Source organism: Nelusetta ayraudi, unplaced genomic scaffold (assembly GCF_046127955.1).
Source record: "Nelusetta ayraudi isolate G7.1 ecotype Tasmania unplaced genomic scaffold, CSIRO-AGI_Nayr_v1 ptg000130l, whole genome shotgun sequence".
Classification (NCBI taxonomy): domain Eukaryota; kingdom Metazoa; phylum Chordata; class Actinopteri; order Tetraodontiformes; family Monacanthidae; genus Nelusetta; species Nelusetta ayraudi.
In genome coordinates this window covers 810,001-827,500 of record NW_027466180.1, presented here as the reverse complement: position 1 = coordinate 827,500, position 17,500 = coordinate 810,001, and the positions used below count along the sequence as shown (strand labels likewise).

The window sequence follows — 17,500 nt, the reverse complement described above, 5'->3', positions numbered from 1 at the left end:
AGACGGACGGCAAATTTGTCGTCCGCCGCCGAGGGGGTTTGCTCACAAAATGTCCAATTAAACATTTTAAAAACGCAACTGGCTCAGAACGTCGTGTGTGTGTGTGTGTTTGTGTGTGTGTATGTGTGTGTGTGTAAGAGGTATAAAGAACATTTAATTTACAAAGAGGGAAAATAAGGGCCTGCTCTCACTTTTTGACTCTTCATTAGCGCCTCGTTTTTTTTGTTTTTTTTCACCTACTTTTTCCTTTTCATTTTTTAATAAGTCAAACTAACAAGAAATTCTGAAGTGGGTGCAGCAGAGCAGAAGTTTGAAACCGTATCGATCCTGCTGCGCCGGCATCCACTGGATACCAACGCTGGTGTCAATGCCCATGAATACATCAAGAAAAGTGTTTACTGACAGTACAATAAAAGCCATTTGGTTTTTCTCATACATATAAGAAAACACATGACAGCAATAAGGGTCTTTCTCCCAGTTAGCTCCCGCCATACTTTAAGGGCTTCCTTGAACATTTTACACACTGGGCCTTGAAAAAAAAAAAAAATGAAGGCGAAAATTCAAAAGGTTTATTTTGCGTGTCACATTTTCTGTCTTTTGATTGTTAACTCAGTTCTAAATTCAATTCAATTCACTTCTAAACTGGCCTCTGCGTCAACCAGGAGTTCTAGGAACCACGGTGAGACGCTGAGGACCACCAATCCAAAAAGACCTTTGATGCAGAAAACATGTTTTTAATCATTATCTACCCCATCTGACCTGATGCAGAGTTTTAAATGGACCTAACACAACCTCTACCTGGTGCTTCCCCTCAACAACAACAACCGTCACCACATGAAGGAGACTGGCCCACTACACGGCCCCTCCAGCCTGGCTAGAAGCCCACCTAACCCACCACCAATGCCACGGTGGCTGTGTCACTGCTGATTGGGTGCTTTTTGCAGTCTGCCGAGCGCCGCGACTCCTTATCATCCCCGTGCACGGCCGCGCGCATACACACTAAACACTAATGAGACTCTGACCGTGTGTGTTTGTGTGTGTGCTGTCAGCCACCCCGAGGACTTCTGAGACGCCCTGTGACTAATTTGACACAGCACATTGGCGTAATTTTCTTGATGAATAAAGAAGGGAAAAAATGACAAACAAGGAAACAACAAAATTTTGCATAAAATTAGGAACGGAATTTTACAAATCAGTAATAAATATTACTTTATGATTTCTGATCGCTAAGGCATCCCAGTGGAACCACAACTGAATCTTTGGTTCTGGGTCAAAAAAAAAAAAAGAAAAAAAAAGAAAGAGAAAAAAAAAGAATTCTGATAGAACGGCCAGTTAAGCTGTTAGATGTAATGCATTTCTAAAAGGCAGTAAGCCTGAGAGCACGTAATACCTCACGTTCAGCCAGAGGTGCACACACACACACACACACACGCACACGCACACGCACAAGCACGCACACACACACACACACACACACACACACACACACACACACACACAGGAGCCATATAAGGTGATGACCACTGACTGAGGAGGAACTCCAGGAGAACTTGACAAAAAATAAAAAATGAAACATCACACAAAAAGGGGAACTTTCAGAAAGGAGATGAGCTGTCAGTTAGACGCTCATTCCAATTCTGTGAAGGGGTCAAGTGGATGCACGCACACACACACACACACACACACGCACACACACACTAAACACTTCTTTGGCCATGAGGGACTCTGAGCCCTTTTAGGCTTTGAACACAAGAGGGTGTTTATGTGAATCGATGATCAAAGACACCGTGTGTCGCCATAAGCATGAAGGCTTTTTGCCTCCACTGAAACACACAGGCATTCACGCACGCACGCACGCACACACACACACACACACACACACACACACACACACACACACACACACACACACACCAACAAACACGCACGCACCTCATTCCACTTGACATTCAAAATCAATTAAACATGCGAGGAGTGGCTCCTCCTTGTTGTCGTCGGCGTTCACACGAGCAGGTAGAGACGCTCGCAGCCCTGCAGCCGACTTTCATGGTGTGAAAAGGTCACAGGCTGCCAACACGTTGCTCCGGCAGTGGTGATGCTGCTCGGCGAGGCCTCACACACACACACACACACACACACACTGGGGTGGGGGGTGGCGGTGGTGGTGATAAACTGCGACCTGAGATGAAGTGGTCCGACCGACTGATGCGCCAGTGGAGGGTCAATCAGCTGACAGCCGGGGTCAACCGGGCCTGATCGATCCATCGATCCGACGGGACCCCCCCACCCACTTAATGGTGCAGAAGGAAGCGGCGGGCAGAAAGAAAGCGGGGAAAAAAAAGAAAGACCAGAAAGAAATGGAGTGTTGACGCACCTCCACTCCTTCGCTGAGGCTGACGGGGGAGGCCGTGGGGGAGGAGCAGGAGGAGGAGGAGGTGGTGGTGGTGGTGGTGGTGGAGGACGGCGACGAGGGGGACGTCGCTCGACATGCGCCGACCTCGGCCGGCTGCGTCCGCTTCAGGTCCACCTGCCTGCTGTTGGCACCTGAAGAGGAAGAAGAAGAAGGAGAAGAAGAAGAAGAAGAAGAATAAGAAAAAGAGAATCAATCAGGGGCACAACTGAAGACATTTCAAGATGATGTTTTAAATGAATAAATACATTACAAAACATAAATCACAAAACAAAACAAGGCAACATACACACTGTTGGGAAGTTTTAGTGGTGGTGGTGGTGTGTGTGTGTGTGTGAGTGTGTGAGTGTGTGTGTGTGTGTGTGTGGGGTGGGGGGTGGGGGGGGGGTATTGGAGTGGGGGAGGGGCGGCTTGGTTTGAGTTCAAGTGCACAAACTTCTTGAATGTCCAGAAAGTCGTTGATAAGCAGCACAAACACGAGAGCTGAAAGTCGATTCACACCATTCAGAGTCTGAACTTGTCAGTCAGTCAGTCAGTCAGTCCGTCAGATTGAGGTGAAAAGAAAAACTAAAATTAAAAAAAAAAAGTAAAAAAAAAAAAGTGAATGCAGCAACAGGGATTTCTTTATTTGTGGTCAAAAATGAATGATCAACAAAATGCTGCAACAATTTTCCTTATGCCACCTTGTATTAATTTGTTTGAACTTAATAAGCGTCTCCCTGCCCCCCACCAGCTCCTCTCTCCCAGTCTCCCAGTCACTTTACTCCCCTCCAGGGACTGGAAACCAGTTTGGCTGCCAGAAAAGATCGCTGCAGTGACGGAGATGAAAGAGCGGGAGAGCCGTCGTTTCATGTGTCACCTCCCTCTGTTTGACGCGCGTGCGCACACACACACACACACACACACACACACACACACACACACACACAGCACAAACAGGGAGGAGCGTCGCTCAAAGTGAACACTTGAACCAGCGGGGAGAAACATGCGGAGGCCGATCGGCTATTTGGAACTTCCAATCACTGCCATCCGTTTGTCTTAGGACGACATGAAAAGCTGCTGCTGCCAACAAAGAACCAAAAAAACACAACAACAAAAAAAACACCCCCCCACCCCCCGCCTCCAAAAAAGAAAACACATGCGAGCGGTGAAGCGGAGTGCAGAGATAGCGCAGCTCTTCAAAGCGGCTCGTCTCTTCCGGCTCCTCACTCTCCTCTCATCTGCCTCACATCAGCCCAAAGGAGGCCAACGAAATAAATTAAATACCAAACAAATTAATTAGTTCACTTGTGAAGATTTTAAGCCAACACTCTCCGGGAGATATGATTTTTTTTTATTTCCGTCTGGGGAGTATTTCGTTTTTAATTTTTTTTTCTCGATTAATTAATTCTTGGGGAAAAGTTTCAAACGAAGGAAAGTTGGGGGGAAAAACAGAGCGTCGACTGTAGAAGAGGAGTCAAAACTAGCAAGCAGGATGGTTGTGGGCTAAGGCATGTTAATTGATTGATTGATTGATTGATTAAGACAGGTGAAGACATTTAGATCCATCCAGCAGAGTTTGGAGTGAAAAGTTTGGGAAGCAATAAAGCCTTGTCTTCCTGTTCACACCATCATCTGAGGGGAGGAAGAGGAGGAGGAAGAGGAGGGAGGGTTGGAAGGCCGCGCTGCCTCTGCACTGTCAACAGGTACGAGATCAGGGACATGTCAACGAAGCAAAGGAAGAGAAGGCGGAGAGAATCACTCCACCCAGATTATTGATATTATAACTTGCAGGACAGAAGCCACTGAGAAGCCAGAGGACAGACAGACGGACAGACAGACAGAAAGACCCACAAGCTGCTTTTCCATGGCTGTTTTTCGCAAAATAAAGTGATACCTCTAAAATTTCGACAAAATACAATTGCTATTCGCAGGTGTTTCCACTGAATCGTGCTGAAGCGCAGAAGCCGTAATTCTCGTAAAATATTGCGAGATTTTACGAGAACTCTGCTACCTTTGCTTTTGTTCGTTTACGTTTGTTTGCTGTCAAGAATGGTTGTTATATTTTTCTCTTTGATTACTTGTAAAAAATATATATATATTCTGTGTCTTCTAGCGATATTTGAGGGTTTTTTCTAAATTTAGTTGTTTCCATTATCATTTTTTTATTGTGATATTTCGGTTTTGCGAAATTCTAGGGGTGATGGAAACGCGGCTGTAGACAGACAGAGGAAGGAAGACATGCAGCAGCGTTAGTGAGTTTTACCCGGAGACGTTAGCTCAGAGTCGGGGTTAGTTGGCCACTGGGGCCCCTGGGAGCCTGACGGGGCCGGAGGAAGGGCCTCCAGTGGCAGCAGGTTCGGGACCAGTGAAGAGGAGGCAGCAGCATCATCGTCATCATTAACACCAAGGTCAAAGTGGAGCTGCTCTCTTCCAGCCCTTCCCTCCATCACCACCACCTCCTCCTGCACCTCCTCCTCCACTTCCTCACCCCTCTCACGGCTCCGCTGAGGTCTGACGTCATCCGACACACCTGTGGGTTCCGGAGCAGGGCGGGGCGGGGTCGGGTGGTAGACAGAGGGGAGGAGTGGTGACGAAAGGAAGGAAGGAAGGAAGGAAGGAAGGAAAGGAAGAAGTGTCCCAGGAATGAGCAAAGAGAGAAAGAAAGAACACCCCAGTTAAAGCGTTTACTGGTGCATCACAAACCAATCAAAGGTTTGACGATGCTGCCATTGGAAAAAATCAATGTGAGGCTTGTAGCAAAAGACACTTTAACACTCAGTCAGTGAACCTGCCCAGAAATAAAAGATCCCTCACTTCCTCTAATGACCTCACTGACATCCAATAGTTTAGCTTCCTGCTAAATCTTAATATCTAAAAACCGCTGGAGGCTGTAAAACAAGGACTACACAAAGTTTTTGAGACTCTCTTCATTCGTACAAGGCAACTTGACTTGGACCACAAATCGTTAGATTTTTTGGCATCACTGACGCTCTGTAGCCAAACCAGCTCAAACCATTTCTGAGTCCAGCAGAGATTGAGGATGAGTGACCGACTGTCTCCATCTGTTTACTCTAAGTGTCTGACAGTCAAAGCCGGAGCTGAGATTCATCTCATTTCCTTCAAAGTTCTCACTTTTCCCACCATTTCTGAAAAAAAGAGAAACGGTTAAAAAAAAAAACCCAAAACAAAATAAATAAAAAACAAGAGAGCTGGTGTTCCATTAAGCCTCCTGCAGGGTTCGACAGAAACGACGGTGGCTTAACGTTACGAACAAAAGGTCTCAGAGAAATATATGAAAAGGAAGAAGAGAGAGAGAGAGAGAAAAAAGGAAAGTCAAATGGAGACTCAAGCTGTGTGAATGAGCCGCCGGGAATCCTGGCCACTCAAATCGCTAAACGGCCTCCATCACGCCGACCGCTCGCTCCTCGCCATTTACCACTTGGCGGGTGGAGGCCAGAACAAAGACCAGCGCAGGGAGAATCAAAATAACAGCGTTTCCTGTTTTTCTTTTTCCACCCCCCCCCCACCCCCCCTGCCACCCACCCATTCCCCCCACCCCTCGCTCTAATTTGCCAGCTAAGATGCGGAGTGTACTCCAAAGCGCCGTTCCGTGCGCGGCTGGCTGGGGTCTAATTAACGGGGAGGCCATGGTGATGGAGTTTGGAAAGTTTCTTTACGGGCAGCAAGACACTCGGAGGGAGGGAGGGAGGGGTGGGTGGATGGGGGGTGGCCAAGCTGCATTAAAGGACTGAATGGTGTTGGGCGGGGGCGGGGGGTGCATTGGGAGGAGTGGGGGGGGTGAGGGGAGGGGGCAGGGGAGAGCGCGGGGGCTAGGATTAGCCGTTCTGCTCGGCAGGCCTTGTGTATCAGCCAACAGCGTTTCTCTTCTCCTCCCTCCCTCCATCCATCCCTCTCTCCCTCCGTCCCTTCCTCCCCTCTCACCCCCCCCTCCAACTCCATTTTTAATGAGATCAACAATTAGTTTGATCCAGAACAGCTGAAAGAGCAAATAAATCAAGTGCTCCTCTGCCTCCGCCTCACCTAGCGAGGTGCTGGTGGCGCCTCTTGACGCTTTCTGTTGGAAATGTTCCGTTCGCCTCCTTTGAGTTGCTCCTGTTGTTTTTTTGGAACACCAGCTGCGTTTCCATGACAGTTTTTCGCAAAATAAAAGCAATATTTCTAAAAATTTCCACAAAGCACAATTGCAAATTGCAGGTATTTCCGTTGAATGGTGAAAATCTTGTCCTACGAGACCCCACTTTGAGGAGGACGGAGGTACAAAACATTTTGCGATAAATCTGCATTTCGACGTTGTTTGCCGTCAGGAATGATTGTTAAATTTTCCTCTTTGATAACTTGTAAAATATACTCTGAATGTACTCTGAACTGGTCACGTGACCCCGTACCTCATGTCCGCTGACGCGTAAATGCGACAAAGGGTTTCCATGGCACTTTTGCAATACACCTCTATGACGATACGTCTGAAAAACTCACCTCATCACCTTAGCGGTATTTGAGAGATTTTTCGAAGTTTGGGTGTTTCCATGACGAGTTTTTTATTGCGACATTTTGGTTTTGCGCAATTCTAGGGCTAATGGGAACGAAGCTGGTGACGTCTGTGTAGCAGTCATTGACGAATGATCAGGCTGAAGAACACGCTGCAGCCGTTTGCTCTAACAAGCTAAATAAACCCAGAGTCCAGCCATCGCTGTTCTCGGCCCTCCACATTCTTCTTCCCCGCTTTCACCTTTCATCTCGTCTCTCAACTTTTCCCGCCGCCACTTTCCTTGACACTTTGCACTCATTAGCATTCAGTTCAGCCGGGGTGCCTCCGTCTGGCTGCCCGAAAACATCCCGAAGAAGGGGTGTAACTTGCAAACGGATCTGCAAGACAAACGACCAGAGATGCCTAATAATGGTCATTATGATAATAGCCCCAATTTCAAGGAAATGGAAAGCAGTGGGAAAGACGTGCGGGCAACCTTGGCCCACCCCTGCGAGCCGTTATTAGACGAGTCTGCTGTTGTCGGAGCGTAATTTGGCCGCACAATGTGCTCCGTTGATTAACAATTACAGGGCGAATGAGACGGAGGCGGAGCCGGGCTGTAAATTGCCGAGCAGAGCGGGAGGGCGGCGGGCTTTAGACCCGCCGACGTGGCAAAATGGCATTTCAGTTTCCTCCGAGGATTAGACGGAACCCCCTTTAGAGAACATAATGGAAAAGTGTGAGTCGTGGTCGGGACGTGTGTGTGTGTGTGTGTGTGTGTGTGTGTGTCCCGCGACAGCCTCGCGTGCTAAAGACACGCTAGCTTGACCTTCCTGCAGTACAGTCGACTGAAATAAACAAATTATTATTGCCGATTTTATATCTAACAAAAACGCTAATAATAATTTGTTATAAGATGTTCCGTTGCATCCCTGGTGTGTGTATGTGCTTTGAGCACACTGCTGTACCTCCAGCCAGGCTGGTCTTGCCACCTCTGCCTCTGTCAGGGCTGGACGAGTCCGACAGGCTCATCTCAGACATCTTGACTCCGGACCGAGCCTCAGCGATCAGCTGCCTGGCCCGCTCCCTCAGCTGCCTCCGCCGCTCGGCGTCCCGCTCCTGCAAGAACAACGCAGACACACACACACATACAGACAAGACGGTGGGTGAATAATCTGCATACCAGAGAGAACAACCGGCTGGAGGGAAATCAGATGCACTGATGGATGAAATACACCCTCGTAACTGTGGAACTTGAAATATTCAGGTCAGTTAAAAAATCCTGGATGTTGACTTGAAATCAGTGCATTTTGATTTCCTGAAATTAGTAAAGAGAGGAAAGAATTCTGTTTCTCACGTTTGAATTTGTAAAGACCAACAAAAGGTCTAAACAGTCTGCAATATAGAGTGTGTGTTTATAGGCATATACGGAATATTAGAAAACGATGGTTTTATGAAATGAATGTGTATCTATTGATAAATAATGAACTCATGGAGTTTGCAGGGTACAGACGGACAGACAGACGGACTGACGGACTGATAGACCATCCGGGCTCTGGACATCAGTATTGAGCAGCTACCATCAGAGTAATGGCAGAAATGTCATTTTCAGGCCGATCCAATCTGATCGCGCTGATAGCACCGAGAGCCACAACACACCAAACACACGGAGGAGAAGAAGAGGCAAAAAAAAAAATGTGACAATAACCAAGCAACAAACCACCCAGCCCACCCGCACAAATAAACAAAGAAAAAAAATAGTGCGATACAGTATTCAGCCAGTAGGATTTAAAGGTCCAGTGTGTGAGATTAACTGCAGTTCATCAGTTTTCTGGAAACACACTTTCCGACATTTCACCCACCACTATTTCATTCATTCATTCCCTATTTCACCTTCTGTTATCAAAACTGTGTACAACGACAGAGCTGAATAGCATATGTATATATATATATATATATATATATATATATATATATATATATATATATATATATATATATGTGTGTGTATGTATTTATATATATATATATGTACATATATATATATAGGTTTTAACCTTTCTAAAGCTGTGATGCTGCACTCTGTGTGCCTTCAACTGGCCCCTGGGGACAAATAAAGTTTCTCAATTTGAATTTGAAAAACTTAATAGATCCGAGAGACACACTGAGACAGACGGCACCACCTCGGACCGCCGCGCCGACGCACCTGGTGGTGAACGCACCTCCAGCGCTCCTTCTCCCTCGGCCCTCCCCGTGTCTCCTCCTTAATCAGCCTGCTCCATATTGACGCGGGGCCTTTTCGGGGCCGCTCCCATTCAAGCTGCCCGTTTATCCATTAACAAAACAAGCGGCGCCCGCTAATGAGCTACATCTCTCCATTTCCATGTCAATTGTTTGTTTGTAGCCATTGTCAAGCCGGGACAATGGGGCTGTATTGTAAATGACAGCAACCCTAATGCACTCTGTGTGTGTGTGTGTGTGTGTGTGTGTGCTGTAGGGGGACCTGAGGGGATGCCCAAGGGGGGAGATGGGAACACACCTTAGCGAGAGACTGATTGAGGGAAAGATAAGGAGCTATGAGTGAAAGAGGAAAATAAAGTGTTGACACTTTGCTGCAGTTTTCAGCATCGAGTGTCAAAACCTGACTGAGCAGAGTTCTGGGAGAAACGTGGATCAGGAACCAGCCAGGTGTTTTTTCCCCCCCGCTCTGCTCGGGCAAAGATCTAGCTTTCTGTACAAAGCTTAAACTACTGTGCTGTTTAGATAGGGGCTGCAAACAGAGTGCTAAATATGTTGCTGTCTTATGGAGATCTGCACCGTTTCAGACAAATTCATCAGGCTGTGGAGTCTGAGATGAAAAATAAATGATGTGAGACATTGAAAAACGTTCCATTTGGATTTAATGACGCTGCCTTCAGGAAACAACGCAGCATCATTAAGAAGCAACATAGCCACAAAGCAACATAACAAACAGACCTAAGAATGATAATGAAATAAATTGACCAGGTTTCTAAAAATCACAACGCTTGTGTGTTTGATCTGATCTGGAACTTCAACTGAAAAATCAACGCTTTCTGACAAGAATGAGTGAGACGTGTTCCAGCTGAAGGCCAGCAGACATCAAGCCTCACCGCTGTCTGTAACCAATTTCCCTCCAAACACTTTTTAGGATCCATCTGAGACTGTGTCATTGGCAGAAAATCTTTATATATATATATTGCAAATCACAAGGTAGGAATCATTAATGCTGTCTACATCTGAACGCAGCCCTGCCTCCCTGGCATATTTGCACGGCTGTGAGGTTCTCTTCCAGATTTTCTCTTCCCTTCCACTCTCACCTCGTCCCTTTTTTTGGGGGCCACATTTCATATTCATGTACCTCTCCGCTTTTTATAAATTCAATATGATAACAAGTAATGTCACCGACGGCCTTCTGGCTACGGACTGGTTCCTGATAGCCAATCTGGCCTTTACTGATACGGACATAACAACCAATTTAAGTAGTGGTAGTGTGTCTGTGTGTTTATATACTCTACATATATATATATATATATATATATGTATATATATATATATATATATATAAAATATGATATATATATACATATATTTATATAAAGATATATGGAGAGGACAGTGTGCAAACACACGACTCTGACAAGCAACACACCCAAAATCATCCCACCGCATTATTTAAGTCCAGCATCTTTTTTGGGGGGGACAGCAAATGGGAAATTCTCTGTCTGTCCAGAGGCTAGGATTAACACTATGGAAAAATGCATCCGACTAGCGTCTTACATGGTAAGCTACATAGTCGCTGTTTAAATTTTATATATATATATATATATATGTATATATATATATATATATATATATATATATATATATATATATATATATATGTATATATATATGTATATATATATATATATATTTATATATATATATATATACATATATATATATGTATGTATTAGTGGCTGCTTGGAAGGTCGGAAGAATAGGAAATGAGTGTGATGTGTGTGCATGTTTGTAAATTCAAGATTAACGGCAGTGAAATGTGAGTCAGAGATTCATGACATCTATGGAGTCGGAAGGCCAAAGAGTAGAAACATAACTAGATGAAGAAGGCACAAAAAGAAACGTGGAGTTTTTACTCTTTCGGGTTTTTACGTTTCATCTCACTCGGTTGAAGCTGCTTTGCATGATAGTGAAATCTGAATCTCCAGCTACAACAGAATATTTAGCCCTCTGTTTACAGCCTCCCGTAAAAAAAAACACTGGGTTCAATGGCAAAATATCAAGCCAAAGTCAGTTAATTTGATATTTTCTGCATGGATTGGCCTGTTTCGCTTTTCTGAATGCTGGATGCGAAAGAAAAAAGTAAACAAAAACAAAACGATGCCAAAGCTGCGGGAGCGCGGCGCCTTTGCAAAAAGAAAGTAGGAGAAGAAAAAGCCGATCTTCCCGGTTGGTCGGTCGGTTGTCGATCAAAGGCCGGGATGAAAGAAGGAGCAGCAGGAGGAGAGAAAGGAAGTGGTGGTGGTCAGCGGGCAGGACGGACCACTGGGGAGGAGAAGAAGGAGAAGAAGACGGAGAAGAAGAACAAGAGAGGAGACTCTCCCTGTTCAGATGGGAACAATCGTCCACTGTGTAGAAGCAAAAGACTGAAACGGAGAGCTCCACTGTGGGCTTCACTGTGGGTTCTACCGTGGAGCTCCACTGTGGGCTCTACCGTGGGGTCCAACGTGGAGCTCAACTGTTGGCTCCACCAGGGGCTCCACCGTGGGCTCCATCGTGGAGCTCAACTGTTAACTCCACTGTGGGCTCCATTGTTGCCCAGATAGTGGGCTGCACTGTGGAGCTCCACCGTGGGCTCCACTATAAGCTCTGGCCGCTGTTTGGACCAGGCCGCCCCTCTTCTCTCCGCTCTGGAAGATCTTTTTAAGCGCAGGGAGCAGGTTGTCGCCTCAGCTGCTCTTTTTTCTTTTTCTTTTTTTTCTCCCCTCGCCTCTCCCCTCCTCCCTCCCCTTCCCTCTCCTCTCTGGGCAAAGGAGGAAGAGGGAGGGAGGGACATGCAACACTGGTCATGTACAGAGGCCTGGCGTGGGCACAGAGTGATGCCACACACACACACACACACACACACACACACACACACACACACACACACACACACACACACACACACACACACACACTATCTAAAAGGGTCTGCTGCCAACCTCCCAGATAGCCAGCCAGTCTGGCAGCCAGTCATGCAGTTCTAGACATTTGTCATGACAGACTAATTCACAGTCAAGAGGTGCTTTAGGTCTCTATCTGTCCAGGCACACACACACACACACACACACACACACACACACACACACACACACACACACACACACACACACACACACACACACACACACACACAGAATGACCAACCGCTAGATATGTTTGACCAACACAGTTCCAACCAGTGGAATGATGTAGGAGCAGGTAGAGGTCACATGTGCACACACACACATACACATACAATACACACGCTTTGGAACAAACAAAACAAAATAGGAAAAAACTAAATGGGAGAATACAGTTGGAATTTTTCTCATGATCTCACAAAACAATGATCAACAATCTATTGTAAAAAAAAAACCCAACAAAAACCCCAATAATAACTGAACACTTTTTGAAAAATGGATGACACACGAACAACACAACGAGTCTAGTGCGTCAGTCATCACACTCTTCACTAGTGTCACAAGTACTTTCGCGTATCAGTGGAAACACAAAGACTTGAATGATAGAAAGATAATAACACTTCAACACTACCAAAAAAGGTTTTCTCCAAGTGAAGACCAAACTTGGCTTTTTACAAGGGGACGACTGGACATTCCGAACATTTTCTAAAAACCTCTCACTGCTGGAAGTTGCTGTTGGAGGAAAAAGAGCAATAGAGGCAGAAAAGGGAGGATGGAGAGAGAGAGAGAAAGACAGACAGTTACAAAAAGAAAAGGGTGAGAGAGAGAGAGGGAGAGAGAGGGTGAGCAAGAGAGCTTATCGGGAGGCTCCAGACGGAGTGCGTGGATCAATGAGCGCGCGAGGCCCACAGCGATCAATGCATTTGATAAAGAATTAAAGAAGAGCCACTGTACACGGCTATCAAAGAGGCACGACACGGACTAATTATGTTTTGACGGGTGCGTGTCCATGATAGGGGGCCATGCATGCGTGTGTGTGTGTGTGTGTGTGTGTGAGAGAGGGAGAGTAATATGCACATAAATAACATAAATATAAATCTGCAAGGGTGTCATCAGGCAAGTGGTGCGGAAGTGCAGAATCATGAGTGAGTGCGTGCGTGCGTGCGTGTGTGTGTGTGTGTGTGTGTGTGTGTGTGTGTGTTCGTGAGACATGCAAACAGCAGCGTACAGGAAGTGCTGTTTGCATTCATCACCAATAAAAATAAACGGCGGCCGTGTGGAGTCGCAGCCAGAACTTTACAGAACAAAGGCGAGTGTGTTTAATATTGCGCTGACATTTTTGGAGTAAACACACATGCGTGTGCGTGTGCGTGTGTTTGACCTCTGAGGTTCCGCTCAAGTGCGGTTTCCACGTGTGAATGTTGAACGTGTCACGCCGCTCCATGCATGTGTGTTTGCACAGCGCCGCTGAACAAGGGCGTTCGGCAAGACAGGTAGAACAGGTGGAGCAGCGAGACCACACAAAGTGTGTGTGTGTGTGTGTGTGTGCGTGTGTGTCGGACGGGCGAGTGAGACAGATGGGAAGGCTTTGCCCTTTACACGGACAGGATAATTGCTGGTAAAAGAGGCAGGAAGAGAAGAGAGAAAGGAAAGGAAGTGACAAAAGAGAAAGAGAGAAGCAACGCGAGAACATGAGCGAAACTTCTTTTAAAAGGAGGGGGAGGCAGGGGGGAGGAAGTCATGGAGGGTGGGAGGAAAATAGACACGGGTGACCAGCGGCCGGTTGCGACCAGCGGGACCGAGATTCAAACTATCGTGGGTAGAATAAACCAGACGTGATGTAAATAAGAAAAACAAAAAGGAAGATTTGCCATCACTTCCTAAGACTGGGATGTATTTTGAGAAAAAAAAAAAACAACAGTGGTACGATCTGTATCTGCCTGATTCATTATTTTTTAGGAACCTTGTACAATTGTTGAGGCAGATGATTAAATCCCAAAGTTTAAAATCAGATAAAGACGGTCAAAAACTTTGCTCCAAAAAATAGTTTTCAAAAATAAAAAGGCTCCGGCTACTCATCTAAACGTTAACACACGCCCTCTATGCGGCAAACTAATGGAGCTGCATTTTACGATTAACTGCGAAAAGAAGCGTCTCTGCAGGGAGGAGAGAGAGAGAGAGAGAGAGAGAGAGAGAGAGAGAGAGATCAGAGCTGGAAGTTCCACTGGCCTGACTTGAACATGAGGCATGTGAGGGCTGTCAGAGGGAGAGGGAGAGAGAGAGAACATGCAGAGAAGAGTTGTGCGTCTGTAAGTGTGTCTGTGTCTGTGTGAGTGTTTCTGTGCAGCTCTCTGATGGCTTGATCAGCCCTTGTGATGCAATGGAGAGGACTCTCTCTCTCTCTCTCTCTCCCCCTCTTAACCTGCTTGTTAACTCAACATGCACTCAGACAAGCATGCACGCACGCACATGCACACACACATTCAATTTGGAGGCTGCCTTTGATCTCCATTCCAGTCAATTCAGCCACGACACATACCTTCACACACACCAATATGGACAGACAGACAGACAGACACACACACACGCACACACACACGCAGGCCAAAGGAACCCACTGGCCACTGAACTATTTGCTTTCATTAGCGGCAGGTTGATCAAAGACGGACAGAGAAAAGCAGGGGAGGGGGGAAAAAGAGGAGGAGAGGCGAGTGAATAAAGAGACGGCAGCGTTAAAATGAGACGTGAAGGAAAAACTATTAGTGCGGGTGAGGGAAGTTGAAAAGGAGCGAGGAGGACGAGGGGGGGGGGAGGGGGGGGGGGTGGAGAAGGAGAAAGGGAGTAAATGACAGAGTGGACCAAGAGAGAAAGAACCGACAGGGGCATATTTGAATTTCTTTCTTTTTTCTTTTTATTATTTTCTTTTTATATCATACCATACTTTTATCTCTCTGTATACTACAGTTTAGCTCTTTGCATGCCTTTTATTACACCAATTCCCTGGGCAAGCTGCACCAGCTGTTTCCACCACCAGCTTCCAAGACAGTTTTTTGCAAAATAAAAGCGATATTTCTGAAATTTGATCAAAGCACAATTGCGATTTGCAGGTGTTTCCATTGAATGGTGTGAAGCGCATTAGCTGTAATTCTCGCAAAAACTCGTCCTGCGAGATTTTACATGTCCTTCTCCCTCGTTTCCCTCTCTAATTCATTGTACAAATCTGCATTTCGACGTTGTTTGCTGTCAAGAATGGTACTGTTGGCATGCAAGAATGAAGGCCGAGGAGCGGGGAGACCACAACAGCGATTGCATATGTTGGTCGATGGCGCCCAATGAGAGATGAGAAAACAATTTGCTCGTCAAAGTTTCAGTCGGCGCGCGGAGAGAAAAACGCCCGGGGATCAGAGGGCTGACAGCGGACGACAGTGGAGGACAACACCCACAGGTCACAGCGGCAGAGAGCCGGGAGTTCCCATCGCTGCTGGGTGGGGAAGGGGGGGTGGGGAGGTGGCGGAGGAGAGAGGAGGAGGAGGAGGAGGGAGGAGGAGTCGGCAAAAAAACAAACGGGACCCAATTATAGGAATCACAACGAGTCAGTGAGCAGCAGAACAACTACCTGAACAACACTGAGGCATTTTCCACTTTCAAGACACACACACACACACACACACACACACACACACACACACACACACACACACACACACACACAGGAAGAATTCAGAAAGGTGCACGCAGGCTGTGACCAAACTAGGCTCACATTTATTTTTGCTTTACAGTTTTGGATGGACACACACACACACACACACACACACACACACACACACCTGCAGGTCTTCTGCCACTATGGACGCACACACACCCACACACACACACACACACCCACACACACACACACACACACACACACACACACACACACACACACACACAGACGCACACACAGACGCACACACACACGTTTATAGCAAACCTAGTGTGGATCCTAATAATTAGCCTGGCCAGGCCGGTGTGAAATTACTGTTCTCATCTGCTAATGGATGAGGAGACCTGAAGGGAATGCACAAATGCACACAAACCCACACACCCACACATCCACACACACACACGGTTTTTCAAAATGCAGTGAAAAGACAAACAAAGCAAAAGAAACTTCAGTGAATAAAATTCTTCTTCCTGATTTTTTTTTGGCAGGAGGGTCAGGGCGTGCGTGCTGATTATAGAAGTGATGTGAAGGCCACATGTAAAGAGAAGGAAGATGGGGTGAAAGGGGGAGGAGGAGGAGCGGGATGAGGAGGAAGAGCAGCAGGAGGTGGAGGAGGAGGAGGAGCGCTCTGAACTCTGGCCAGGGCTGATGTGGACGGCAGAGAGCAGTGTCAGTGTGTGTGTGTGTGTGTGTGTGTGTGTATGTGAGAAGACAGGATGTGGAGAAGAAACAGGAGCAGTGTACAGATCGAAGAGACGGCAATCTAAAACAAATGCAGGTATAGAAAAAAATAGACTGTTGTGAGACAGAGAGAGAGGAGAGGAGAGGAGGGGTGGAGAGAGATAGAGAGGAGGGGTGGAGAGAGAGAGAGAGAGAGAAAGAGAAAAGTGAACCTGTGACCTTAGATGAAAGAACCCGTCACTGTGGGCTACAATTAGGGATGGCAGGAGGGAGAACATAGGTCAGCACACACACACACACACACACACACACACACACACACACACACACACACACAAAGGCAAAATGCCTCACCCCGGCGGGCGCTAAATGCTACGCTGCTATCCGAGGACAGTAGCAGCTGTGCTGGAAGTTTACACTGACGAGCTCCTTCAGTCTGTTCAGTCTGCCGTGTTGTCAATTGTAGCTAAAGGTCAATGCGAGTGTTTGACTCGTTCTTCAGAGTCAAAGTCTAACACTGAAGCCACTGCACACCTGGTTTCAGGCAAGAGGGAGGAGGGAACAAAAGAAAAAGTAAAAAAAAAATGAACAGAAAGTCCTCTCATGGCACCGTAGTGCAGCGACAGCAGTTCAGACAGTGGATCTGCTCAGAAGATGTGAGATGAAAATAATCAAAAAACGGCCATCAACATTCAAAATCATCTTTTTTCCCCAATTTGTTTCATGACCAGGAGATCACGACTGAATTCACACTCTTTTCATGCAACGCACGAGAAAAGGGGGCCAACTCAACTCTCGCCCAGGCGTGGGCAAACTATGGCCCGGGAGTCATACGCGACCCGCTACGCTTATTAATCCGGCCCGCCAAAACAGAAAAAATGATAGCTGTTAAGTCATAAAATAGCCGTATTTCATCCACTTTTTCAGTGCTTTAAGAGTCATTTCAATAAAGAGTTAAATAAAGTGGGGCTCCAAAGACAATGATTTTGATGGAACTTTGTTTTGGTTCATTTTCTACACAGCCTACGATATATTTTTTCTTCCTATGA

The 17,500-nt window shown here is 46.4% G+C and overlaps 1 protein-coding gene across 5 annotated transcripts in view; it reads right to left on the bottom strand.

Annotated features, from left to right (window-relative positions):
* Positions 1-17,500, bottom strand: part of ehbp1 (EH domain binding protein 1) — a 112,456-nt gene that overhangs the window by 34,611 nt on the left and 60,345 nt on the right. For 4 of the 5 annotated variants that reach the window (XM_076050783.1, XM_076050779.1, XM_076050784.1 and 1 more), the window contains 3 exons: positions 7,847-7,997; positions 4,656-4,922; positions 2,375-2,544 (listed from right to left, as the gene is read on the bottom strand). In XM_076050783.1, the coding sequence (XP_075906898.1) occupies positions 2,375-2,544; positions 4,656-4,922; positions 7,847-7,997 (588 nt within the window). The remainder of the gene's footprint in view (positions 1-2,374; positions 2,545-4,655; positions 4,923-7,846; positions 7,998-17,500) is intronic. The other variant, XM_076050785.1, reaches the window with a different exon arrangement.